This window comes from Boleophthalmus pectinirostris, unplaced genomic scaffold (genome assembly GCF_026225935.1).
Source record: "Boleophthalmus pectinirostris isolate CB_2022bp ecotype Guang Dong unplaced genomic scaffold, ASM2622593v1 HiC_scaffold_15, whole genome shotgun sequence".
Lineage (NCBI taxonomy): Eukaryota > Metazoa > Chordata > Actinopteri > Gobiiformes > Gobiidae > Boleophthalmus > Boleophthalmus pectinirostris.
The window spans coordinates 28761229-28788976 of record NW_026571070.1 but is presented as its reverse complement, the minus strand read 5'-3'; the positions used below and the strand labels follow the sequence as shown (position 1 = coordinate 28788976).

The window sequence follows — 27748 nt, the reverse complement described above, 5'->3', positions numbered from 1 at the left end:
AAAGTCAGACTTAATAATGAAGTCACAAATGATGTGATAATTTAAAATCACAATATTCATTTAAAACGACTTAACAAACAAAACCAGTCTGCTGACTTCTGTTAAAACTGCAGTGTCCAGTGGGAGCTGACATCGGCGTACACTTCATCACAACAAAGAGTTGTGAACTTGTTGGCACCTCCTATGGATATCTGCACATCACACTGTTACAGCCACAGGCCTCCAGCTCCTCCTGTGTCCATATCTGTTTAAATCTCTGCTGCTGATCCCCGTGTGTGTCTGTGCGTGCAAGCCTCCATCTCCAGACCCCTGCTGTGATTGGTGGGTTCAATTAAAGCTGGCACCTGGTTCCTCCCTAGCTGACTGGTGGAAAGCTGTAACACCTGGCCAATCCTGGGCCAACACCTGAGCACGAGCCCTATAAAAGGACCTGCCCCCTGCCACTCATGGCTGCTGTTCTGCTGTGGACTGCATGCCACTTTTGTCCTGTCTCTGTTGTTGCTGTGTTGCTCTGGTTAATTTTGTGAACCTAGAGACACTAGTAGACCTTTTGACTTTTGTGATTTTTGAGACTAGTTTTGTGTTTCTGTGATTTGTCATTTTGTATACTCTGTTTTGTTTAGCTTACTTTTAGTTACATGCATTTTTCCTACTCTGTTTAGAGCCTCTGTTTGTTAATTATTGGAAATATCATTCTTTTGTTAGTTTTACCTTTTAAACAATTCCTTTAAATAAATTACAACTTTAGTTTTACCATTTTTATATTGTGGTTATTTGTTCCTTCCCCTGTCCCTAGCAGAGGTGAGTCGTAACAATGCGAGCATTTGTACCCAAATGACAACGCGACACTGTCGAATCCCACCTGAATTCCTGATTTAAAAAATTAAATGAGAGAATGTAGTAATTACAGAGCAGTTGGTGTGTACAAGTGGTGGGCAAAATGTTGTTTGGGAATATGGCATCTTGAAAATAAACAATTAAAGATGCACAAATCACTCCAAATACAACTTCAGATGAGTAAATAGTGAGGGGAAACATCTATACCATGTTCTTTGCAGAATAGGTCTACTTTAATAAATGTGTCTTTAAATAAAACACATGCTCAAATTGCTGTACCTCGGTTTGAGAAACACAGATGTAGACAATGCATAAAGTAAAAAATGCATGTAGTAAAAAATTACAAACTTTTCCTCAATTTCTCTTCAGTAGCAAATCATCTGGACAGTTCTAGCTTTAGAAAATAATTGACACCAAAAACGGTTCATAATTTTAAATAAAACACTTTTACTAACTGAAAACATTACAAAACATGAACAATACTGAATCATACAAAACATATACTGTATTTATTACGAAAAAACAAATTCATGGTCCCAAACTATTGCGAAAATCATAAAGTAAACTAAAGCTGCATTTTATCGCTCAAGCAGACAAGTATCTATCTAATCTATCTAATCTTTCAACACAAACTAGTAGCTTAGACATCTATTCTATCACAGTTCTATTTGAAGCAACGTGCAAACTAACAACTCAAACTAGCAGCAAGAGAACACAAATCAGTTCAGCACAATAAGCAGGGAAGTCAACAGGGGTAGACAAAGGGGTCTAATTGTCCCAGGCCCCAGAATCTCCAAAAAATTGGAACCTCTGCCTATTTATTATTATTAGAGAAGGGCCATGTGAGTCTTCTTGCCCCGGGCCCCTCAAATTTCTGTCGACGGGCCTGACAATAAGCACAGAACATAAGCAGTCCAAGCAGTGACAGGAGTAAACAATGAAAACATGCTTTGTCACGCTGTTTAAAAATAGCCGTAAACAAATTGGACTTAAATTCTCGTCAATTGTTCGCTGTATTGATATTAGGGACCGAAATAAAATCCATAAACAACGTTATATTGTCATTCTAATTGCTCATTCAGGGACACATTCAATACTGTCTGTAAACATCAAAATCTGTTACGGACAAAAACATCCTTAACTGGTACCTTTGGTTGAATATATTTGCTAAAAGTTTTAAATTGCAGGTATAATTTCTGTTTCAATGCGGTTTATCTGAAATGCATTGTGTTTAAAGGTTCTATATTACACAAAATGGATTCTTGTGAGCTTTAAGGCCTGTTATAATGTTGTTTCCTTCATAAATACACCATCGTAATAGTCCAAAGAGGTTCATTTGGTCTTCTGATATTTTATGTTATTAGGTTCTTTTTTCAGACCAACAGTTTGTTTATGTTACGCGGCTCCGTGCAGGTATGAAAAACTAACTCTTCGTCTGAAAAAATAACCTAATAACGTAACACAACATCCTGTTTTGAGTAATCCTTCATTATTAGTCTGTCTGCATCTCCGAATCTCAAAATACTCTTAAGTTAACAACTACCTTTTACTTTTAGTTCAATAGAAACAAGCAAATCCAGTGCAGAAATGATCCAAATGATTCTACTGAAAGGGAGCTTAAAAACATACTGGAGCACTTCCTGTTTTACATGACATCACAAGGTTGAACAGTATTTTCCATTTAATAAAAGAACTGAGCCTAAATTTGCAGGGTTTGTCTGTTAAACATAAGTCCGGGTATGTCTTTGATGGAAACAACATTATAATTTAGATCAGAAAATACCATAATATCGGCCTTTTAATTACGTTCAGTGGATTTGTTGTTATATGCATAGATTCAGCCAGAGTTGTAGTAAACATTTTAAATTAAATAACCCATGAATGACATATCTTACTGCACAACAGCTTTGTGCAGTACAGTAGTGCATGTCCCCCTCTAGTGGACCAGGACGCAAAATTTGTAGGCAGCATAATTATTGCATAGACTCCATTGTACAGGAAATCTCTTAAAACTTTACATTAAAAGGGTATGGTACTTAAGGCATGTAAAAATAGTCTGATTCTAGTAATTTATGGGTCAGAACTGATTGATTTTACAGTTACTCCATGGTTATAAATGTCAAAGCGTAACAAGGGCAACTACTTTTTGACTTTTTTTTTTAAACCTTGGACTATGCGTAAAAACTAATCAGATTGAAATGGAAATGGAAAATGTTTAAGCTAGTAATACTCAGTAAAACTCAATTTAAATACAACTTTCTGGGGCTCAAAATTGGCTGCCCACCCCCAGGTTAAGGAAGTACATTTACATTCATTTTTCTTTTCAAAAACAATTTATACTTACACGTTTGAAAGCTTGCTGAGGAATAATCAGCTCTGTGGTAACTACTGACCAAAAGATCTATAATTTTATTTTAAATTTTGTTTCTGAAACATTATAAACCTCCAAGTTATTAAAGCATTTGGCGGAATCTTGCATCTTGAATGTACCTTTTGGACTTAAAGCAACTGTTATGTATCACTACAAAACAGCTTGGCCAAAATTTAAAATATAAACACTTAAATCTATTAAAAAATGACTTAAAAGTAGTGAAATATATATCCATGCAGCTAGATCATTTTACTTGACAAGTTATCTTAAAATAAACTACCTCTAGACTAGAATTAAGCATCTCAGAACTAGTAAGTAGCTAATAATTCTCAAAACAAAATGAATAACCTGATATAAGTTTTACAATCTTGGCCAGATCAGAGAAATTTGCAGTGTAGTAGTCACCACGTAGCTGGTTAACCATCACAAAAGGCCATCATTGTTCAATCCACACATTACAAAAATAAAAATCTCATATGTAAACAACATCTAGCTCGCCATTTAGCTCAATTGAAATAATTCTTTCCCTTTTTTCTTTTAGTTAATGCTGTAAAACAACTGACAGTGTGCAAGGGTCAATCTGTAACAGTATTACAGTATATGGCAAAATACAATTAAGTATAAATGAGTAACAATAAACAAAAAATTATTAAAAGCATAAAAGCATAGGTGAACTTTAAATGGCCAGTACCTGATTTTAACTCAGTGTCAAAATAAATGCTCTTAACATCACGCAATATACAATAAAAGCTGCTAAATTTAAAAAAGAGAGAGAGAAATTGTAATATACTGTATAAACTATTCATTTTATGTAGCATTTCTCATGTAACAGCCAACTGCCTAACACCATCTCAGACACTTAACTCTCATTCATTGTGCTTTTTCAAGTGTAGCAAAAGCAAATAGTAGCAGAGATTGGAAAAATATTATGAAACAACTGTATGGCTATATCAGAGAGTTGTTTCTGGGTCATGGTGCAATATCACAGAAGACAGCAGAAAGAACAAAGTGGGCGGGGCTAAAAGTTCAAACTAAAACATGTTACTGACTCACTGAAATCAGGTACAGGCCCTTTAAACCACTTTTAAGAACGACTCCTGTATCATCTCCTCCACCTCCTCCACCATCTCCCCATAGTCTGCCTCACAGCTCCTCTGCTGCAGCCCGCTCCCCTTTTCCAGGCACTTCATCAGCTCCATGTGCATCTCTGGTTCTCTCGCCACCCCACTCAGCCGCTTCAGCTGCTCCGCCGGCTTTTCTGGAACGCTCGAAATTCCCAGGGCCTTGAACACAGCGGGTGCAAACTTCCCATAGTGCGCCGTGGAGCTGATGACCAAGGGGCACGAACCATCTTGCAACCTGTCACCGACCACTTTAGCCACAGCGGTGTGAGTGTCCATTAAGTAGCCAGTCTTCTCGTAAACGCCGCGGATAGCTTCCAAGCATTCGTTTTCAGAGCAGCTACCGGCTGATATCTCTTCCTGAATCTTACCAAGAAGATTTCCCGACACGCTAAAGTGCTGCTGTCGATCTAAAGATGTGAACAACTCCTTGACAAGATGGCCGTCTCCGTCGGACATGTGGTAGATGAATCTTTCAAGGTTGGAGGATTTCAAGATATCTATAGCGGGGGAGATAGAGGGTAAGAGAGGACGATCGTGGAGGCTGTAGGATCCAGTTGTGATGAAGTCGGTGATAACACGGTTGTGGTTGGAGGCACAGATGATTTTTCGGATGGGCAGGCCCATGCTCTTGGCGTATACGGCAGATATTGCGTTGCCGAAGTTGCCCGTGGGGATGCACACATCCACGGGATCACCAAAGCTGATGGCGCCCCCGCGGCAAAGGTCCAGATAGGAGGAGGTGTGGTAGACGACCTGCAAGAGGGCACACATATGTTGAAAAAATAAAAGACATGTCTGAGTAGCGCAGGAAGATTAAATTTTACTGATAAAGTTCTTCATAAAACTGACATCATTTATTTATTTTTTTGACCAGATTATGTTTAAGTAAGATGTTGATAAAACTGTGTAGGTGATAAGTACGCAATTCATTCAAGTTAAAGGTGCATGATGTAACTTTAGGTTACTTTATGATCCCCATAATCTATCTTGGTGTCGCGTATTACTTATTCAATTTTATTTATTTTTTTTATAAAATAATACCTTGAAAAACATTTTTACTGTGAGTGGGGCCACCTCTCCAAAGATCTGACCTGTAAATAGGCCTGTCATGATAATTACTACATCAGTATATGAAAACTGGAATAATAATTCTTTGGGCTCAATATTTACCAAGGGGAAAATTTCTTTGAAAAAATGGGTAGATCTTTGATATTTTTGTTGTAATATGATCATATTTGAGCTGTAGAGGGTTGAATAAGTGACTTCTATGGCTTTTAAAAGATGATCCACTGGGACTGGCCTGCTTTTGTGTCAATGGCATAAAGTAGTTTCAGTATTATCATTTATCGCAGTATTTCTCTGTAGCAATATATATTGCATTAAAATTTTTATCATGATAGACCTGCCTGTAACTGACATCACCTGATTATCTCTATGGAGTTAGACAAGTTTAATGTCATCCTTTAGAAAGTTGTCGGCAAAGTCATCTCTATGGAGAGAGGCAGATGGTACCCCGATGCACATCTAAGTCTCACCCACCTGTGGCAGTAGCCGTGCCCAGTTGATGGAGTTGGCCGTACTGAGGAGCGTCCCATACTCCACAGCCAGGTGTCCAGTGAACTCTGGTGTCCCGAACATCTGCTTTATGCTCCTCTGGCAGAAGTCAAAGTCTGCACCCACACTGACCGCTCGCACGTTCCCCTCCCACGCTGCCGTCATCTGCCTCTTCTGGATTTCACTCACCCCATCCCCAGGGAAAAACACCAGCACTCCTGTTTTATGTTTATAGACATCCTTCAAGGCATTAAACCCACTCAACACTGCGCTTCCTGTATCTCCAGAAGTAGCCACCAAGACTAGGAAATTACACATGGGAGGAAGGCAGTGCGCAAACAGCTGGGGCATCAGTTGTAATGCCAGATCTTTGAACGACGCTGTGGGACCGTGGAATAACTCCTGGACGAACTGATTGTCCATTAAATGTCTAACTGGGGCTACATCTTCACTTGCAAAATTTGACCCATATGCCTTCATCACCATCGTTTTCAAATGTGGTCCAGAAACATCACGTGGGTGTATGCACTTTTCCAGCAAAATAAAAGTGCGTTCCTGGTACGGCTTGTCTATTAACCGTACCCACTCGTTCGCTTCCAGTTTCGGGAAGCCATTCTGTGGCACATAGAGGCCGCCATCTTTGGCCAAACCGTCCACGACAACATCACTGAAATATACACTCTTGGATGTATCATTGCTTCGTGTTGAAATAAACTTATCTGGATTGTTATACCACTCCAAAGCATTTAAAACCTTGTTGGCGATGTCCATAACCGTCTCACCTCTTCCACACAGCACACGAATGTCGAACCATTTTTCATAAAACTGTTTTCTATAGCGTAATATATTCTTCATCGGCACTCCTGCTTCCTGGCCGACTACTCTGTTAACTTTCATCCTCGCGAGTCTGTGAATGATGTCCTCTGCGTCAACATCTAAGTAAACTACGATGCCACTTCTCTTGATGTGTTGCATTGCCAAAGTGTCGAGGGGATTGGAACCACTAAGAGAAATTACACTCCCAGAAGTAGAGAAATTGCACAAAGCTTTACCCTCCTCTTCAAGAAATCTCTGCCCTCCAACAGATGCTAGTTTGGCGGCTACGGGCATATTCCAGGTCGGTTCGAGTATGTCATCGTCAACGTCAACAGCAGGGAGTCCGAGTTTGTGAGCGAGTATTCGGCCCACAGTAGTTTTGCCGGCTCCAGGAGGGCCCATGAGCAAGATGTTTTTGTCCCCCAGAAGAGAGTCTCTCTTTGGGGTGCTGGTGGAGAGGTATAGCCGGCGGATAAAGTGGAGCCTTGGAGGGGCATGGACAAGGCGTTGAAATGCACAACGCAGCATGGTGATAGAGTGGAGCAGCAGACTCTCCTGTAAAAAGAAAGATAGTTTTAGTAGAGAATTGAGAGTATAATGGTAATATGCATGATGATTACAGGTAATTATGCAAAATTATATCGAGATGTTATTGCTTATCTTGGAATGTTCCACAGTATGGCATTGAACTTGCCTATCTTGTACTTACTCAACTGCAGATATATATTTTTTTATGGAAAAAACAAACATTGGAAACCATGCGCGCTTATGGTGAGCTAGTTCGCCTCTCTACTGATCTGGCCTGTAAATTGACCTTGTGGTGTCAATTGTCTCCTTACTTGAACATAGATAACTTTAATGCCATACCGTGGAACAGGGCAAAACAATGCCATCACCATGTAGTTACATGGTGCATCTTTAACTGTAACTGTATCACAATACTACACCTCTTCTGTATTTCTTCACGCTATTACTTTAAAACAAATCATTATTATAGAGTGCATAAACCATAGTGTTTTGTTTTCCCTACCTTAGGGTGACAAGATTTTCAAACTCAAAAACTGGGACACCTTCATTTTAGGGTGGTTGGTAATAATAAAATTGTGAAATTAGTGCATAATAAAGGAACTGCATTTGGCCCATTCATGACTAACATACGAGCCAGTATAGTTACATTTTATTTGACTTTTGAGTCATTGTTAAGTATCCTTTTCTGTATTTTACTTAAATAAATGACAATTTATGCCTCTTTTTTACTGTTGGCAGGGATCAAATTGGTCAAAAAATGGACACCTGGGACATTTCTTGTACAAAACTGGGACAAATCACAGGTTTTGGATAAATCTGCTGGGACAGGGGACACAGCTGCTCAAAACTGGGACTGCCCCGGGTAAATAGGGACGTCTGGTCACCCTTCCCTACCCGTAAATAGGCGAAGATGAAGTGATTGTGTTTTAGCAGCCTTTCTAGCTTAATACAAAATATTATATATATAAAATAAACATACACACATATAATAACATATTATTAGCCCTGCATTACAAGCTGTTGTTCAGAGTTGGGTAAAGTAATCTATTGGTCTTAAAAAGCCCGAACATAATAACAAAAGGTACAACTACGGTAACGTCGTCAAGATCAGGACGAAGCATAACTAAGTCACATTTTCTTCTTATATCCAATGACCCATGCTGTGTTTTAGACATTAAGTATTAAACTTTAACCTAAGCCAATGGAGTTTAGATCATGTTAGAACAGCGTGCGGTTAAATTTTACCTGAAAATCGTAATCGCGCTAAAACTTTTCAACAAATGGCTAGTTTTGCAAAGATTTGGCAGCCCACGCAGCAGGCACACATGAGCGGAAGACATTAGCATGTAAACAACTACGGAATGCCCAGAGGGACAAACATGATACATACGCTAACTTTTTCATATATGTATTTATATTCTTTCTTTAAAAAAATTTTTTTTTTGCTATTATCACTATTATTACATTGGGTTATAAATAATTATGTTTATTGTTTTTTTTCTTACATCCAATAAATAAGCAAAACAGTAAAACAGTCTTTTTCGGTATTCACTAAACAATGTATGTAAATATGCCCATTTGTTTTACATAGCATTTCTTTGTTTCAGTTTTCTATTTCTTTTTTCTTTTTTCTTTTTTATATATATATTTATTTTATCACACATAAGTCGAGGTGATATATTTCCCGACTGTCCGCAAACGCGGCCGTGGCTCTCGCTGTTGCTAGGTAACGGACAGACGTGTCATCAAACGAGTCCCCGGAGCATTTTCACCCGCGCGGTCAAATAAAAAACTCATTTTCCAAAGTGCATTTTGTGATCGTCCAACATGTCCACTCATGTTTACCGTCCTCAAGAAAGAGTCTACGACCTTCTGTCCAAGGAAGAGGTCAAATCTGAGAGACCTCCCAGGTAAAGAGTAAAAAGAGCTGCTAATAAACTAGTTTTTATGGTTGTTTATTGCTAAAGCTAGCTATTGTCAAATTCTCAAACGACAGAACAGTAAATAACTTTGCTTTTTTGCATTTTTCAAAGGTATGTGTCCAAGTTCAGGCCAGCAGTGATCCAAGAAGAGAAGCTTCCCAAGAGACCTATGAGGACGATGGGCCCCGCTAAAGTAGAGGCTCCCTCTCCAGAGAATTTCCTCAAGAAACACTCAAAAGAGCCGAAACTACCAGACAGTAAGCTGATTTCACAACAGAAACACATTCCGTCTCTGTGGGGTGGAGTTTACTCTGAAACTGTAGTAGCAGAAACTCCGCTCAAGTTTTGCTCCTGATGTTGATTCAAAATAGGCTTTTTATTTATAAATGTTTTATGATAATTCATCTGATGAAAAAAGATATCAAGCTTGTTGGCATTTGGAAATCTATAACTCTTGTATTTCTTGTCAAATCAATCATTCTGGATAGAATTAAGTTTATATACCAAACAAAAGACTTCATTTGATCATATTTTAGTCATTTTTAATGGATTCTGCTTGGACTTTATAAAAACTGTGATGGGAAGAATACTTTGAAAATGTATTTAGTTACAGAATACTGCATACCTGCATTAAAATGTATTTTAGAACGAATAGTTGGGATACTTTTACATTGAGCTGCATTATATTAGTGTAAAAAACATGGCATATAATTACAGACTACTTTTTGTTGTTATGTATTCATTTATGCTTATTATGAGACGCTAAATCACACATGCACATATTACAGGAGCTGTGTTTTTTTTTCTTACTAATATCGTGCAGATCAAAGACAAAATTGCATAATGAAGTACCACCATCAATTCCTTTTAATTTAGGAAAGTAACTGTTCTGAACACTTCCAAATACCAAAAAGCAGAATACAGTTACTTAAAATGAGTATTCAGATTATGTATTTTCAGTGTATGTATTAAGTTGTATAACAAGTGAGTCTATAAAATCTTATTTTCAAATATATTCAACTTTCAAATGGGAATTTTAAGACCCAACAAAAGCCCATTCTGCTAAAAAAGTGTGATCTGAAATCTGATTTTCCTCTATGCGTAATTACACTGTATGTGTTATCACTTATAATCTGAGTAGATCAGACAGAAAAACTACAGTCTCAGCTTCACAAAGGGTTCAGACATAGATTCCGTTTGAATTGGGGATAATATTAGCAGTAGTCAGGGGGAATATTAGTCAGGCATTTTAGGACATTTTAGGACACTGGAATGATTTTACTGGGATCCAGAATACTCACTTCTTCAGTACTTTGAGAATGCTGATATCCCCCTGACTCATATCAGTCTGTCTGATCATAGAGAGAGATCTCATTCAAGATTTGCCAGGCAATGGAATGATAAGCATCACAGAAATAAAGATAGAGAAAATAGACAAATCCCTGTTTGTGCTGTTATGCAGCGTTTGTGTGTTTTAATGAACAAGCAATATTAATATTATACTGGGCATAGAGTTTCACAGTGTTAATTTGAATGTGTTTTGACATAATTCTAGAGGTAAAAGAAGGCCGTATCAACCCTCTGAGGAAGCCTCCTGTTCCCACGCACACAGAAATCCCTCCGATGGGCATCCAGACCAAACGAGACTTCATAAAGACCTGCACTTTTGTAACTACCAAACCCAAGCCCATCAGCGTAGACACCCACAAGGGCCACAGGGAGGAGCTGGAGAACTCCGGTCGGGTCCCCAAGTACATTAAAAAGACGGTATTTACACATTTTTGTGGATCAATTAAAGTGCTTATGACTAGGTTAGACTTACAATTTGACTAAAATCTAAAATTTAACATAATTATATAGACGATTTTTTGAAGAAACATTTTGGTATAGTTGGACATGGGCAGTAGATGTGACATACGTAGAGGTCATTCCATTGTTGTTTCCTAGCAACTATGTTGTAAACAACGACCATAGCTTGTTTATTTTACTCAACAGTTATGATTTTGCAAATATTAACTGAAGAGAACAACTTTATTTTGTTAGATTCTTGTTTAATTTGTCAAAAAGAATATGAGTGGTCGCCTCTTCACAGATCTGACATGTAACTTGGCCTGGTAGCATCATTTGCTTGGATAAGTTTAATACCCTATTGTGGAATATTATTGGCATTTTCAAATTGTACTTTCTCAAATTTTCTTCACAAACTGCCACTTAATTGATGTAAAACTAGGCTAAATATTGACCACGTGTACTATCTCACTAAACCACCAAAGTCATAATTAGAAAATCATGAAAACGTGTCATATGAAATTTAAGGTGTACAAATGGTGGTGTCAGAACATTATTTTGTCATTTTCTGCACAGGATTTTGGTAAAGTCCCGGCGTATCTCCAGCACCGTAACACAGAGAAGCAGAAGGCTCAGGAGCTTTATGACAACTACGTGAAAGAGCAGAGAGAGAAGCAGGCCATGAAGCAGCTGTCTGAGGAGGAGAGGAGGGACATTCTCGAGGTACACAGACAGGCACAAAACATCACAACACAGCCTTTTCTTTAGATTTCCTATTCAGTTGCAGTACATTTGCAGCAATATGGCGTTTAGTAAAATGTTTGTCAGCTGTGGCCTACTTAGTTTAGAATTTGCCCAACTCCAGAAAGGTATTTGGTTCCTAACTCACATTACCACTGTGTGCCTGGGCAAGACACTTTGACCATATTACACTGCTGACTGGTCACTCTGTGAGGGAGTGGTTGGTACAAGTGGTTGGTATAAGAACCTAAATACAGATACAGAGAATAAAGCAATTTGAGCTAGAAAATGACACTTGTATGTGCTGATAAAGTGAGTATATCAAAAAAGAGTGTTATCATGATTGCCAGGACCAAGGAGGATCAAAAATTAAGCTTCCCCTCTTTTTATTTAAATCATAATCAGCTGACTAATGCAACAAAAACAAAATACTTCGGCCATATTATTAGAAATTACTCCTGTGATCCTGAGATGATGATAACATCCAGCGTCAGTGTTGCAAACTGTATGCTGGCACATCAATTCCATATGTGTACAAATTATGTCAAAATGACTCGTTTCAGATCATACTGTACTCCACTGTATACAGCTCATCTATGGTGTAATTACAGCAAAGCAAAGATGAATAAGATTAAGGTGACATATAATGATGCTCTCAGAATACGTTGAAAGACTCCAGGGTGGGAAAGAGCTAGTGCTTTGTTTGTGACTGCAAATATTCACACGTTCCAGGCTCTAATGAAGAACCTCATGTATAAATGTATGTGTTGATTAAATGAATCAAGACATTGAATTATAATATGCTTGACTGATATTAAGGAAAGTAAAACCCAATATTTTTCTGACAACTGGAAATGTTGGAAGAGCCAGCTGTATGTATTTTAATTCTACCAAACCTTACATCACTGTATTTATTTTTTTTTAAATATGTGTTTGTCTGTGTATGTGTGTGTTTGTGCTGGTGAGTTTATATATGAATATAATATATTATAAGTGTATGTCCATGTATGTCCAATTTGGACCCTGAGTCTGTAAAATAAGTAAAGTAAAGTTATATATTTAGGCCTAGCAGATTCTTTTCAAAAAATAGACATAGTAGTACCAGCAGTAGTAGTAATAATATACAGAGGTTTCTCCATCAGAGGTGTTAATCTGTGGAATAGTCTCGATGAAACTTTAAAAGGCTCTAAAACAATTTACACATTTGAAAAAATATATATGACTAAAATTATAGAGAAATATAGAGAAATACAATAAATCATATTTACTCCATCAAACCTGCAGATTAACTTTAACCCCCAATTATATTTATATATTTAAGTGTATAATATAAACCAACAGGTATAAAAATTAACATGTACAGGGAGAATGTGTGTGTGTATGAACATTAACATATATTGGATTGTGTTCTGTATTGTGTAAGTGTATACTATAACATTTAGGACATTTTCTTTCCTGCTCTCATAAAAGAGGATTTTTTTGTTGTTGTTTTCTGTAAATAGTTCTGCCATCTTGTATCCTATTCTATATGTTAATAGGGTTTGGCAAAACAAGTGTTAAACTTCAGCCTAAACCCCTTCGGTCTACAGAATAACTTTATTTATATGCATTAACTGCATAATTATTATTTTTTTGTTTTTTGTTTTGTTTTGTTAAATCATTGTTATATGATGCATGATTATGATAACTGACCGAAGAAAATAAACTACTACTACTACAGGAATCAATAGAAGAAAAATAGAATGTAGGACCTATATTCTTTTATTATTATCAATTGCAGATACAGTGTTAGTAGTTGATTTAAAGCAACAGTGTGTAACTTTCTGGAGGTGGCACATCAGTATAGAAACAGAAAGTTAAAACCCTACTTTGGAACATTTTTCATAGACATATAAGTTTTATGCCATATTGTGGAATATTATAGTCAAAGAAACAACATTTCCACGGAAACAAGGAGAAGGAGGCTTTGTTTCAAGCCTAATAAAAGTAAAGTTTGTGCCGCTTACAAGGATACGTTTTTCACAATAAGTTTTACAAAGTTTTCCATTGCAATAAAGACAACCAAAATACAAAAAAAAAGTACTTTTATTAGTGTAGTTTCCCAGTGGGACTTTAATTCCAGTCCAATCCAACTTTATTTCTATTACACTTTTAAAACAACACAGTTATCCAGAGCGCACCACACAACAATAATAATTAAAGTCAGTAAATTAAACACAATGAAATCTAGCTGTAGAATTAGCATTTTTTCTTACCCAGAACTTAAATGCAATTACCATCTCACTTAACTATCAGTGGTGATGACTGCACATTTGCAAACCTGCTGTGTCATTTTTTTACAGGGCCTGAAGAAGAACTGGGACCGGATCCATCACGAGTACCAGGGCCTGTCCGTGGTCATCGACACATGGTCCAAACGGGCCCACAAGGAGCGCCTGGAGGCCGACATGAAGCATCTGGAGAAGAAAATAGAGATGTTTGAGAGGTTTAAAGTCATCTACATCTCTGAAAACTAGAACTATCAGATGCTTCTGCACAGAGAACAGGAGAATAAAGACAATGCTTTAACAGCTTTAACGACTTCATCATTTAATTTTTTAATCAATTCAATTACCACAAAAAGGTAGCTGAATATTACCTCGGGAGTTTCATTAATAATTCGGCATAATAATAAATGTGATTGTGGTAACTCCTAATTGGATAGTTTTTGTATATGCTTTTATATTATTGGAAATTACTAAATTATAATTGTGTCCCTACATTTTGAATCTACAATCTGGTAAAATATCACGAATTATGAATAAATATCAGTGTTTACTATTTCATTTCTTGCCTACTGACCTAGGATAATTACCTAAATGGCAAATACTGAATGATATCTCTCTGTAGTTTTATAGAGTGATATCAGTCTGGTCTCCACTTCCTCCGTCACGTCTCAGACCCGGACAAAGCAGGTCGATCATCCAATCAGATTTTTTTTTTTTTTCAGTGACACATCTGAAACAAAAAAGCTCAGTGGTCACATGTCATTTAGAACAAAATTAAATTTCTCTCACCTCAGAAATCCGCAATGTTTTTCAGCCGCCTGTGATGTCAGCAACATTCCCTGGGGGTTTTATGCTAACTAGAGGCACTGCTCTGTGTGCAGCTCAGTGTTACTACTTTATTTTAACACAGTTTGAGCATAAAGGAACTACAAGAGGTGAACTTTGGTTATGGGATGATGAGCACTTATTAATCACAGATTCCAGGAAATGTATTGTTAAAATCTATTCCATCCATCCATCCATTTTCTTCCGCTTATCCGGGGCCAGGTCGCGGCGGCAGCAGTCTAAGCAGGGACTCTCAGACTTCCTTCACCCCAGACACTTCCTCCAGCTCCTCCAAGGGAACCCCGAGGCGTTCCCAGGCCAGCCGAGAGACATAGTCCCTCCAGTGTGTCCTGGGTTTTCCCCGGGGCCTCCTCCCGGTGGGACATGCCCGGAACACTTCCCGAGGGAGGTGCCCAGGACGCATCAGAACAGATCCCTGAGCCACCTCAACTGGCTCTTCCTAACGTGGAGGAGCAGCAGCTCTACTCCGAGCTCCTGTGTTACTGAGCTCCTCACCCTATCTCTAAGGGAGCGCCCAGCCACCCTGCGAAGGAAACTCATTTCAACTGCTTGTATCCACCATCTTGTCCTTTCAGTCAGTACCTAAAGCTTCATATGACCATAGGTGGGGCCATCCTCCCGTGGACCCACCACCCACGGTAGAATCCATATCCACAGAGAGATCTGGGTGGCAGTTGAAGGTGGGGGCCTCGGACAATGGATCTCCGGACAATGTTTTGTTTTGTTTTTTTGGGCAGTTTTTGCTAATGTGGGTATGGTCTTGTACTGAAATGCCTTCCTCCTCCTCCTCTTCCTCCTCCTCTTCCTTCATCTAGGGGCCTGTGCAGTGGCCACAGGAAGCCAGCATCACATGAAGCTGATTAGTTGTAATTCGCTGTGACTGAAACAGCTCTGTGCTGTTGTCCAAATGACTGCAGTGTGATCCTACGCTCTATCTGCTACAACTGTGTGTTTTTGCTTTGCTTTTATCGCACTTGAGGAAAATAAGATGGAAAACGGAGGGGTCAAAAGAGGTATTGTGGTAAGTTGAATTAAAAGTTATTTTCAACTCAATAGTACTCAGATATCATGTTGGGTCAAGCTTTACTGAGCAATGTATTTGTGATATGGGAATAGTATTAGTATCTGTAGTAATGGTAGTAGTAAAAGTAGCAAACTAGGTGTTTTAGTGACAATTGGAGGAGCACGACAGGCCAAGTAGTAGTACACGCAGTAGTAATAATGGTAATATAGTAACAATAATGACATGAGTAGAAATGAATATTAAAAGTGCATGACTTTTCTGGTGGAGGGTTTGCTACAAGCTTGTCTCCATAGAGATGCTGTAGCTTTTCCTGGAATGTTACACTGTAAGGCATTAAAAGTATCTATCTCCATGGAGACTAAATTGAAGGTCATGTTTGAGGAGAGAGGACCCTGTTCAAGAATTCATGTTTTTCAATTTACAATTTGCTATACTTGAGTAAATACTATACCTGAGTAAATATAAATGATATAAATGCAGATATAAGCACTTCATGTCATACTATGACTTACTATTATTACTACTACTACTACTACTACTATTGTCATACTTTTTTAGCATCACTTTCACTTCGTAGAAACCCTCTGACGTCGCAGTGTTAGAATTCGTTCTCTTGAGGGTAGGCAGATACTTTTTTTCATTTAACCAACTGTCAAACCTAATGGGGCTAACTGGTATATTAAGCTTTTCCCAAATCCCATAGGAAGAAGGGCAATAATGTCTTTCCTCTTGAAAAACTCACCAAACATTCTCTTTATTCCGGCTTTAAATCCTCAATCTCAGGAATCATTCACAACACAGAATATATGGCTCTTCAGTGATTGGCTGGTGCCCGAACTCACACCTCCGGGGTTTTTGCAAACCGTCTAGTGTATTCCGATTCCTGACCTAGTCGCTGGAGAGAAATGAAATTGAGATTTGATATTGAAACTTTTTTGCCATAGAACAAAATTTTCATTTTTTTTAGATAAAGGATGAGTGGCCTGGATACAGTCTGGATCTTTTCACATACCCGGAGCACTACCACGAAGATATAGAAAATGTCTACATCCCACATGGGGTCATCATGAACAGGTAGACTGACATTTTCATGATTTCAATTTCACCTAATACATAATACCCGTTTCATGTGTTTCTGTTGTGTAGAATAGAGCGTCTGGCCCACTACATCATGGAGGACTTCTGGGACAATAATATCATGGTGCTGTGTGTGCTGAAGGGAGGCTACAAGTTCTGTGCAGACCTGGTGGAGTTCATCAAGATCCTGGGACGCAACTCCAACAAGTATCTGGAGACACGCGTGGAGTTCATACGCTACAAGAGTTACCTGGTACACACACTTTAACATTACACTACAAGACTTACCTGGTACAGGTACTTTAACATTACAATACAGGTACTTTAACATTACAATACAAGAGTTACCTGGTACACGCACTTTAACATTACAATACAAGTGTTACCTGGTACACGCACTTTAACATTACAATACAAGAGTTACCTGGTACACGCACTTTAACATTACAATACAAGAGTTACCTGGTACACGCACTTTAACATTACAATACAAGAGTTACCTGGTACACGCACTTTAACATTACAATACAAGAGTTACCTGGTACATGTAGTCTCTGTAAAAAGTACAAGAAAGTAAGTTGAAGATAAGCAATAACATGCAGATAGAGGACACTTCCAAGTTTGTCTCATTCTTAATATATGGACAGAAAATTCCTCATGTGAAAGCTCAGAACCTTCAGAATTCCCTCCCTGAGCTGCAGAGGCTGCACTAGCACTGATTCATGACTGGCTGCATGTTCTGGAGTTTAGGTGGTGACCATTCAGATCAGAGAGATGCATTTTAGGTTTATTTCCCACTGAGAGATTCATATGAGTCTCATTCTGCTTTCAAATTGGATAATCGTCTCGAAACCCAAAACACCAAATTATAACTTGTTTATGAAATTTGAACTATAAATTCTACATCCTATTCCTTTCATCTGCTTTGTTTGTGTGAATGAATATTACACTGGATGCTTTGAGGAACTGCAATTTAAATTCTGGTCAACAATATTTCTGTCTTTTTAAATGATCCCAAAACAAACCATAAAATTTTAAAAACACACTACTCCAAAAGAAATATCTTGCCTCCAGGTCAGTCAAATTAAATTCTTAGAAAACATAGGCCTATTTTTAACACAACATAGAAGAAGTAGTTTTTTCAACATGGGTTTTCACAAAGTACAAAAGAATCCAGATAATTAATTTAGTATTTATTCTAGGTATGTTGAAACAGTTTTGAAGTTAAAGAGGAGGTATTACACTTCTATGGAGTATTCATTGCTAACACATATTTAGATCACCATCGCATTCCATCAGGTTTGTGAAGTTGTAGTATATTGTACCATGCTTTTGTACAGTAAATCTATTTAAAATTGCTGTGTGGGAACATGAGTGACATAGGCTTGTGAATAGGGCCTGGAAGAGATCTCTAGATTACTCAAACATACATGCAAAACCTCCTCAGACATATAAATTTCCTCTGAGTCACATTTAACTAACCCTTCTCCTTCTCCTCCTACACCTTGGCCTGTAGATGTCACTGTTGTCCACTCTAAACTCACTTACAGACAGGACATTTCAAGGACAACTTCACTCTTACAGCAGACATTTGACAACTTACTCGAGCTCTGTGTGATGAAAACACTGCAATAATTAAAACAAGACATGCTCATAATACGTGACACCTGGAATGGATAACTGGACCGTTACGTCTGAGAAATGTCATAGAGTTTTTATTTAAATGTGTGATATCTGAGCCCTTGCTGAAACCCCTGCGTGTGGCTCATTCTTTGTATCCCTGGACAACAAAGGGGAGGATCAGCCTTCATTTTTTGGCAATAAAACAATGACGCTATTGTTTTTTGGGGCTGTTGCGTTAAATGAAATGTCCAAACCACTGAGGATTTTATGAAAGCAAAGAGTGTCAGTGCGAAACTCTGCAAAATATGAAGAAAACGTCCAGTGAAAGGATTTGGTAATAACGAAGTGGATACTCTAGGTTGGGTTTGTAGATGTTTTTTTTAACAGTGTGAGGGAGGAAACATAAACCTGACTCAGAAGCCATCATTTACTGACACAACTGTACAAACAATTGTCATTTCCAATATTCTTCCAATGCACATTTGTCCAAACCTGAATTCATTGAAGTGGTTAATGCAAGACTAGTAAAAAAGGCTGTGATTACAAGTTGTGCTGATAAAGTCAAGTTGTCAGACAGAAGTAACGTAGACAGCATCCAGAGTTGCACATTTTGGAACCGAAAAAGTGATGAATCAGTGACACTAATGGTGTTATGTTGTTGTGTTCTGTTTATATTGCACATTTGGTGCTCCACACACGGAGGTGATAAGCTGCTTTTGGGGCAGACTGATTAGCCCCTCTGACCTCAACCAATCAAGTGTTTTGCTCAATGGCACAACGGCAGCATGGGTTCATAGGCAAAAAAGTCTGAGCCACTGCCTTAGTTATATTTCATATATTAATACCTGTTTTTTTTTTCTTGTTTTTTTTTCTAGAATGACCAGTCAACAGAAGACCTGCACATCATTGGGAACACAGACCTGTCCTTTTTACGTGGAAAGGTGGGTAATATCCTCACATCACAAGTGAACTCCAGGGGGCGCTGTCAAACTGTCAAACACTATACATAACTGTACAAATGCAGTGGTTCTCAAACTTTTCACATGTTCTTTTCAGGTACTTTCTTAGATAATATTTGACCCTCCAAATAGCACCAGATTTAAACCCAGACTTTATAAAGTCTAACTTAGCTAAAACAGATCGAAAGTGAGACTAAACCATGCTTTAAGTTGTTCTAATTGGTAGAGTCTAGGCTAGTCTCCGCACGCCAAATAGGAAGTTCTACAGGAGGCTCTTCCGGCTCCTTCTGGCTCTGGCTCTGGCTCCAATTGACATTAGGATATTTTCGCCCTTCTCTGTACCTGCTGCAGTGAGCCTCGTTATTTTGGTCTTAAAATGTTCATATAATTAACCCACTCTACATGATCCTGAATTTTTCCTATATCCTATTCATAACACCTTGCTCCAGATTCACTCCTGTAACCATGAGCATTGTGAGCTTCATTTGAGTGGCGCTGTGAACACTATGGGTGACGTCACACTCGCTTAGTCCACTTCTTTTATACAGTCTATGTGATTAACCCAAATGTTTGTCTATATAATAAACAAATGCTTAAACTGCAGAGGGCCCCATGTGCCACCAGAGGTACACGTACTACAGTTTGAGAAACAGCTTTAGACACTATTTACTTGACCTTCTAATCAAAACTCGCTTACACAACTCTACAATAGCAGTTACAACTCAGCACCCCATTGCCTTATCACCTTGTAAAAAGTTTCATTCATATTTTAGCCACTAGCATGCACACTGCTGAAATAGGTGAGTCAGACAGAGGCATGAATCACTCACTGAGGTTCACGCTCTTATTACAATCTGTCACCAGCCTCCACGTATTAAACGCCAGCCTCCATCCAGAGCTGCTGTAATTCACAATACAAATATGTGAGTATGACATCCACGCTGGCAGAGCTCGCACTGGAGTAGACTGAACCGACAGAGTTAAGTCCAGGCCAGTTAATTACAGAGAGATGAGGTCAGAGTGTGATGATGAGTAGATATGATGACAGGAGCGGACTTTGAAATCGACAGGCGAGGGAGGGATGTTGAAATGAATAAAGCATAAATAGGATAACATGGATGACAGTAAAGGGTAGTGGTTATAATTATCACCCAAAATTAGCACTCAGATCTTGCAGGCAGTTTTGATTTAAAGGCACAATATGTAACTTTTCTGATCGGAGTGAGGACATGTTTGTCCTCATGGAGATGTTACTGCTTTGCTTAGAATGTTTCACAGCATGGTATTAAACCTTTCTATCATGCATGTGTTCAATTACAGGCGTTTTTATATATTATTTTTTCTCTCTTTTTATGATCCATATTTTAAATGTTTATTTTATTTTCATTTATCAAATATCTTTACCCCTTTAATTGATGGGTAAGTATTTCTTTCATAAAGTCAATGCATTTCATACTCATAAATCACAAAAAATGAAATATCTTCCATGTTTGATGCAAGCTGGATAAATTTTAGTTCCATCCATTAGAGCCTGATATATGTTTATCAGCCATCATTTTTCATTCATATTTTTTCAAACGTAAAAAAATAAAAAAAAAAAAAATAATAATACTATATATATATATATATATATATATATATATATATATATATATATATATATATAAATTTTATTTAAAATATTTGTAACCCTTTATCTCTCAGTGTGACTGAGTGACTGCATACACTGTTCAAATATCGCAAAAAGTGGATACTTTTCATTTAATTGGATGCAGTCTGAATCTTTTTGGTACTGTTACTAAACCCTGGAGTATGTGAAAGATTAGTAGCAACAATTATTTATTTGCACTCACAATATTTTGCAAAGTGCAGACTTGTGTTGTAATAAAAACAATTCTGAGTTCTGCTCACTAACAGAACTGATCAGGTTCAACATTTAATCAGGAATTTGCTTAAACCCCAAAAATTAAGCAGTCATTTAAAAAATTTGAGGTAAATGGTTTCCTAACTTTTTATAGTTAGTTTATAGTCCCATTTTTTAAATGACTGTAAATTTTTTTTTAAAAGTATGTGTAAGTATTACACTAAATCTGTAATTACATTTAGTATTTAATTTTAAAAAAATTGTTTCACATTCCTTAAAATATTTTATTGAGGGCAATTATATTTTTAAACTAATACAGACACATACAGTGAACCCAAGTTGCATGCTTATGAACTTATACACTTTTGCATCATTGACAAGTAACAAGTTGACAAGTGATCCTTGAAATCTTGTCCCTCTTTGGGAGTGTGACATCATCACATCTTAGAATCTGAAAACCTCCAACAGCAACTAGTGGTGTTTTGTGAGAATACAGCAGGGCTGGGTTGAATGAAACTCTTAACTTTATACAGTATTTCCAAACTCAATATACAGAGGGATAACAAAAGAATACTTTACACACACTTGATTGAGCTCACTGAACTTTACCCTTAAGCTAGACGGAACTGTAGAATGGCTTCTTTTCTCATCTAGCAAATTGAAAAACACACTGTAATACCAGGCTGGCTGTTTAATGATCCAGACATACTCATAAAAAACCTTTTAATGGAAATATGATACAGCGATTACAAAACACTTAGACAAACTGTATTGATCCATGAAGGAAATCATATGACACTGTAGCTCAAAGATAAAATACAAAACAATTCTTAATAACAAATAGAATAATCAGAATATTAAAAGTGACAGTTTGAAATTTTGGACATAGGACCTCATTTCCTAGTTATCCAGAGTGTTGGAGACGTGTGGAGACACTTTTTTAAATATTCCATCCAGTCCTTGTATTTGCAGAGGCCAGTGGTGCCAGGCTAGTACATGTCAATGGCCATAGTTAACCTGCCGCTAAAAACTTACCCACTCCACAAAGCACCCTAAGCAGAGCAATTATTACACCAGACTGCAGATGTAAATGTCTGTGTCAATAGAATAATTTTAGAAGTAAAACCAGCCTTGCATTTGAAGGATTTATGTCTGAGCAGCAGCAGAGAGTTGTACTTCTTGATAGAAAGCTTGGCTGCAGTGGACTGATATATGAGAAAATAGTCCCTCATCATGCGATGATTCATGCGATGCAAGGTTAGTTTTATTTCTAACATTATTCTATCGACACAGACATTTACTTGGACAGTCTGGTGTAATCATAGATTTGCTTCGGGTGTTTTGTGGAGTGGGTAAGACTGTTTTTAGCGGCAAGCTAACTATGGCCATAGACATGCACTAGCCTAGCACCAGCGACCTCTGCAAATACAAGGACTGGATGGAATTTTTTAAAAACGTGTGTTCACATGCCTCCAACACTCTGGCTCACTGACCGAACTGTCCCTTTAAAGGTGCATTAAGCAACTTTTGGTTGGTTGTTTCAATAGACATGTCACTGCTCTGCCTGGAATGTTCCACAGTATGACATACAGCTCTGCTTTATATTTATTCTATTACAAGTGGTTTTATAGCTCAAAAATACTTAGAGACACAGGCATCCTGACTGTGAGCATGTGTCAAGTGGCCTCTCCACAGATCTGACATGGAACTCAGTCTGGTTTGGAAGGTTTCATATCATACTGTGAAACATTCCAGACAAAGCAATAACATCTCCATGGAGAAAAGCATTTGACGAACCCTCCACCGGAAAAGTTACACAATGCATGTTTAAATTTGGGAAAAACTATAGTATAAATATATGTAGAGCTCTGTTTACGTCTCTCTATTTGACATTGTAAAACTGTTAGGTCATATTTCCGTCTTCTCCCCTCTGTTATGTAACTTCATCAGGTGTAGAATGGAGCACTGGCCACTCGCCTACATTCTCTCCGACCTCTTGTCCCAAACCATAGATACCCCAACCCCACCAACCCCACCAACCCCAGCGCACAAAGAGCTCCATAGAGGAACCATGCCCGGGGAACAAGCCACCATTTTAGTCTCCGGTGCGGAAAAAAGTGCGCAACACCCAGACACTTAGCTCTGACTTTAGCCCGCACAGATGTTCATTACAGCGAGGAGGAGAATGGCCTGTCTGTGAGCAGGGAGGATGGTGGCCAATACGGTTGCTATAGATACCATCGCTAACAAATGAAAGTTTTGGCTTTATTTGACTGTTTAAAAGTGTCTACAGCTTAAAGGTGTTGCTTTACTAATGTGTCTTTTCTTTGTTGTGTGTTGACAGTGTGTGCTGGTTGTCGAGGTGAGTGTCAAACTGAACTAATTTAGGTCTGTTTTGTTCCCTGGTCTTTTATAAGTTTTTTTTGTGCAGATTCATGGGTTTCAGTTTATGGCAACCGTCCTCTGTGGTCAGAGCAATTAAGCAATTGAAATCAAATCATTCTTTCAAAATAATCTTTCGAAGGAGGAAAGGTCATCACAAAGTCCTTCAAACCCTAGAACATGTTTGATTCATCCCTGCATGCACTAAAATAGGTCTCAATTATTTGCTAAAACAGATAAGTACCATTAAAAAACACAAAAAAACCCGACTGGAATCTTGCAATTTTCTCTTTTTATAGCAATGCAGCAAATGAAATAATTTCTAGTATTTCATGAAATATTTCTTAATATTTTATTACACTAAATGTGTATAAGATATGTTCAAATGATCCATTCTTTTATGTTCTTATGTAACCATTTTAGAAAAAGAAACATGTGACTCATCTGTCAGAAACAATCAGTGAAACTCATACTGGAAACAGAACTTTTAGATTTGTGATAAGACATTATTAAACATCTATGATGTGTATGATATAGAATAAATGGATGCCGAATTAGCTGATTTTCTAAAAACTATACTTTTGTGACTGTGTGGAGCCCTTCTCTCCATGCAGAACAATGTGCAGTATTGACACTGTGTCTGTGGTTAGACATTCCTGAGTGAGCCAGTCTGTCCCTTCTCATGTCTCTGCTCTTCCCTGTCGTTAGGCCATGGTGGACACAGGGAAGACCATGCAGGCCCTTCTCAAGCACGTGCACACCTTTGAACCCAAGATGGTCAAAGTCGCAGGGTGAGTGTTGCTGTTTCCACTGTGAGGGAAATACCCGGGTGAGAGAGTTCATACATCCAATGATGTGAAATGTTCTGATCCTTTCTGAACACCAACTATCTTTAGTTGTGTGCATTTTTACAGATTCTAATCCAAGTCCAAGTGCTTCTGGTTGGAAAAGCACACGATGATAAGTGGACTTTGTTCAAATGTTTACTGGAGCAAGTATAAAGCAAGTTTTAAAAAGTAATGTGTATCTTTTACGCTTTTTACTTTGTGACCATGTGTCCTTATCAATGCTCAATTTCATCAGATCTCAGAAGCTAAACAGGGCCAGGCCTGGTTAGAACTTGGATGAGAGACTGCTGGGAATACCAATGTGCCACAGTCAGGCAGTAGTGGCTCTAGTGCAAAGTGTCCTTAAGCAAGACACTTCACCCACATTGTCTATATAAATGTGATGTGTGTTGGTGGTGTAACACTTTCACTAGTGTGAAGCAAATGAATAATGTAGAGTGATGTGCTTTGTGTATCTTATATAAACATATCAATTCTATATAATGTAAGCAGCATTAAATACAGTATAGAATGTTCTAAAATATGTTCTGATTTTAATTTACTGTCAAATGTTTCTGATTGTTATAAGACAGTAGCAAAAGCATACAAAAGCATAATTTCTCTCGTGAATTGTATCTTATGACATCTTCTCTTGTCTCTCTTTCAGACTTCTGGTGAAAAGAGTTCCCAACATGGCTGAAAGTCTGACTGACTGTGAGTGAAAGTCCCACACTCTTTCACGCTCATCATGACAATAGTCCTGCCATAATACTCCTATAGCAACAATGAAACCTTTCTAATCAGGCATTCTTCTCTTCACCATAACTTACTTTGATAGATGTGGGCTTTGAAATCCCTAACCACTTTGTCGTCGGATATGCACTGGATTACAATGAGTACTTCCGGGATCTGAATGTAAGTCCGGCCGCAGTATGCACCATGTGATCCTTTGATGGTTTGTTACATACAGGGTTAAATGAATGAGTGAGAAGAGTAAACATGTCAAATCAAAGGGCTGCAGTTCTGTGCTGGGAACCTGAGCCTGCCGAGGTGCCCCAGGACAACAGCAGAGGACACACCTTTGAATATAACTGCTGGCAATACAATTAGTCAATCCAATGAGAAAACTGGAAGTGCATTTGACAGGTTAATACACATTTCACTAAAACGCAGTTAACATGATTATACTCAGCAGTTAAGCCAGATCTTTTGTATCTGCTAGTTTGACATTTTTGGCGAATTTGATCGTATCGCTTCCTGGTTGGCAGCAGATAGCAGAAATGACATCAGTTGATTTTTGTTTGTTAAAGGGCCCATATTACATTACTGTTTTCAGATCTATTTCATAATGTTGTTTTCATCCGTCATCACAAACAGACCTGGAGTTGTGTTTTGTTTCAGTCACACATTTTTAACACACAAATCCTGCAGTTTTTAAAACTCTCAAACTGAAATCACTCTGTTCCACCTTGTGATGTCATGTGGTAATACAGGTCAGAGGTGGGACCAAGTCTTTGTTTTGCAAGTCTCAAGTAAGTCTTAAGTCTTTGACCTCAAGTCCGAGTCAAGTCCCAAGTCAAATACAGGCAAGTCCAAGTCAAGTCTCGAGTCACTGGCCCATAAGTCTAAGTCAAGTCTAAGTCATCTGCTTTGAGCTTCAAGTCATTCAAGTCTTTAAACCAAAGTCCCAAATATAGCTTAGATTTTTGCAATTTATATGAATTTTAACATAAATTGTACTTACAAAATTATAGTTTATAAATGAGCATTTATAGAGTATATAAAAGTTGTAGAAATGAATTCAGTTATTTTTTCCTTTTTAAATGTCTTGACAAGATCTTAGTGTGAATCATTACAGTCAGAATAGAAAGAACTCAGATTTTAAAGTGGTTCTCAAGTCTTCTCAAGTCACAGGCCTCAAGTCTGAGTCAAGTCCCAAATCACTGACCTTCAAGTCCAAGTAGAGTCCAAAGTCTTAGTCCTTTTTATCAAGTCAAGTCTCAAGTCCTAAAACTAGTGATTCAAGTCTGGCTCGAGTCCAAGTCCCGACTTGCAAGTCACCACCTCTGATACAGGCATTGCTCCACTGTGTTTTCAAACTCCATACACCTTCACAATTTCAGCCCTGGAATTGCCAATCCTTGCTGAACAAAATGTAAACGGTAGCTGCTAATTTGAAAACTACAACTTCATGACATCACAAGTTGGAACCCTAACTCTAATCATTTTGAGTTTTGGAGGTGTAGACAGACTAATGATAAAGGTTTACTCAAACATGCGTGAATGAAGCAAAACACAACTCCAGGTATTTTTTTGATGAGATAACAACATTATAACATGGCTAGGGTCCATTTTATGTAATATACAACCATTAAACCCATAACCATTTGTTGAGGGACAATTTTACGGAGCCAAAAACTTTCCCCGCAAAGTTATGTGTCATAGCGCTATTTCATTTCAAGAAATTTTCAACATTTCCATAATTTTCAGTGATGAATATGGACCTGCTTAGTAATGGGAAGGGAAAATATGTCTGTCAGCTATTCAAACTGCCTTTACATACAAGAATAACATTGCAGAACACGTTTACGCTTTGAATAAGTAGGTGAAACATATATGCACTTTGTCATTTCCAAACCTTACTTCCACTTTTGACTTCTGGCCCTCTCTGACCTGTTACATGACCATTTACTGTATGTCCCCCATGTTTGAAAAGTAGAGAGGGTATTTATTACAAAACACCGAGGAGGCCAGCGCGTGGAATGCAAGGGTTAGCATCTCATTATCACAGCTAATGCTATCTACACAAGAAAAATAGCTTGAACTCTTGGCTCTCTCCTACTAAGATTAACAAACGTGTAGATTATCCTTCAAAATTCTACAGACCTAACCCTCATATGGCCTCAGTTGTCAGTCCGTGTCAGTACATAGGATTTCCCATCAAGGAAGACGCTAAATCACTCTAATCTTAGCCAAATATTTAGCCATCACGAGACGCTAAGCCATGGCCACTTTTTCTGATCTTAAAAATGAAATATATTGTGAGAGAGGTATTTATGTAACATTTTTATGACCTAAGTGTGTTTTTTTCTCTTTTTAGCATATCTGTGTGATCAGCAAGAGTGGGAAGATGAAGTACAAGGTTTAAAGGGGAATGAGAACCATACGTTAGCTTGGTGGATTAGCGGCAGAGCTAGC

General features: G+C 38.0%; 3 protein-coding genes across 3 annotated transcripts; 2 read left to right on the top strand and 1 right to left on the bottom strand.

The window, feature by feature from the left end:
* Window positions 1–1264: 1264 nt before the first annotated feature.
* LOC110165518 (threonine synthase-like 1) lies at window positions 1265–8588 on the bottom strand. Its single transcript, XM_020930718.2, has 3 exons — window positions 8476–8588; window positions 5872–7257; window positions 1265–5085 (listed from the first exon to the last, which is right to left on the bottom strand). Exons 2-3 carry the CDS (start codon window positions 7228–7230, stop codon window positions 4282–4284), a joined length of 2163 nt encoding a protein of 720 aa, XP_020786377.2. The 5' UTR covers window positions 7231–7257; window positions 8476–8588; the 3' UTR covers window positions 1265–4281.
* A 219-nt stretch (window positions 8589–8807) lies between these two features.
* LOC110165547 (enkurin-like) lies at window positions 8808–14317 on the top strand. The gene is made up of 5 exons (XM_055151011.1): window positions 8808–9140; window positions 9264–9409; window positions 10708–10919; window positions 11517–11663; window positions 14024–14317. Exons 1-5 carry the CDS (start codon window positions 9058–9060, stop codon window positions 14195–14197), a joined length of 762 nt encoding a protein of 253 aa, XP_055006986.1. The 5' UTR covers window positions 8808–9057; the 3' UTR covers window positions 14198–14317.
* Window positions 14318–15695: 1378 nt separating this feature from the next.
* On the top strand, window positions 15696–27748 carry prtfdc1a (phosphoribosyl transferase domain containing 1a). Its single transcript, XM_055151012.1, has 9 exons — window positions 15696–15815; window positions 16786–16892; window positions 16965–17148; window positions 19394–19459; window positions 23686–23703; window positions 24432–24514; window positions 25218–25264; window positions 25389–25465; window positions 27651–27748. Exons 1-9 carry the CDS (start codon window positions 15783–15785, stop codon window positions 27696–27698), a joined length of 663 nt encoding a protein of 220 aa, XP_055006987.1. The 5' UTR covers window positions 15696–15782; the 3' UTR covers window positions 27699–27748.

Excerpts from the sequence above, each read along its gene's own strand:
- prtfdc1a (XM_055151012.1), top strand. The coding sequence starts at position 15,783 with ATGGAAAACGGAGGGGTCAAAAGAGGTATTGTG. Across the intron at positions 15,816-16,785 it reads GGGTCAAAAGAGGTATTGTG|ATAAAGGATGAGTGGCCTGG; the intron begins GTAAGTTGAATT and ends CATTTTTTTTAG. Across the intron at positions 17,149-19,393 it reads TACGCTACAAGAGTTACCTG|AATGACCAGTCAACAGAAGA; the intron begins GTACACACACTT and ends TTTTTTTTCTAG.
- LOC110165518 (XM_020930718.2), bottom strand. The coding sequence starts at position 7,230 with ATGCTGCGTTGTGCATTTCAACGCCTTGTCCATGCCCCTCCAAGGCTC. Across the intron at positions 5,086-5,871 it reads GGGCACGGCTACTGCCACAG|GTCGTCTACCACACCTCCTC; the intron begins GTGGGTGAGACT and ends GCCCTCTTGCAG.
- LOC110165547 (XM_055151011.1), top strand. The coding sequence starts at position 9,058 with ATGTCCACTCATGTTTACCGTCCTCAAGAAAGAGTCTACGACCTTCTG. Across the intron at positions 9,410-10,707 it reads AGAGCCGAAACTACCAGACA|AGGTAAAAGAAGGCCGTATC; the intron begins GTAAGCTGATTT and ends ACATAATTCTAG. Across the intron at positions 10,920-11,516 it reads CCAAGTACATTAAAAAGACG|GATTTTGGTAAAGTCCCGGC; the intron begins GTATTTACACAT and ends TTTTCTGCACAG.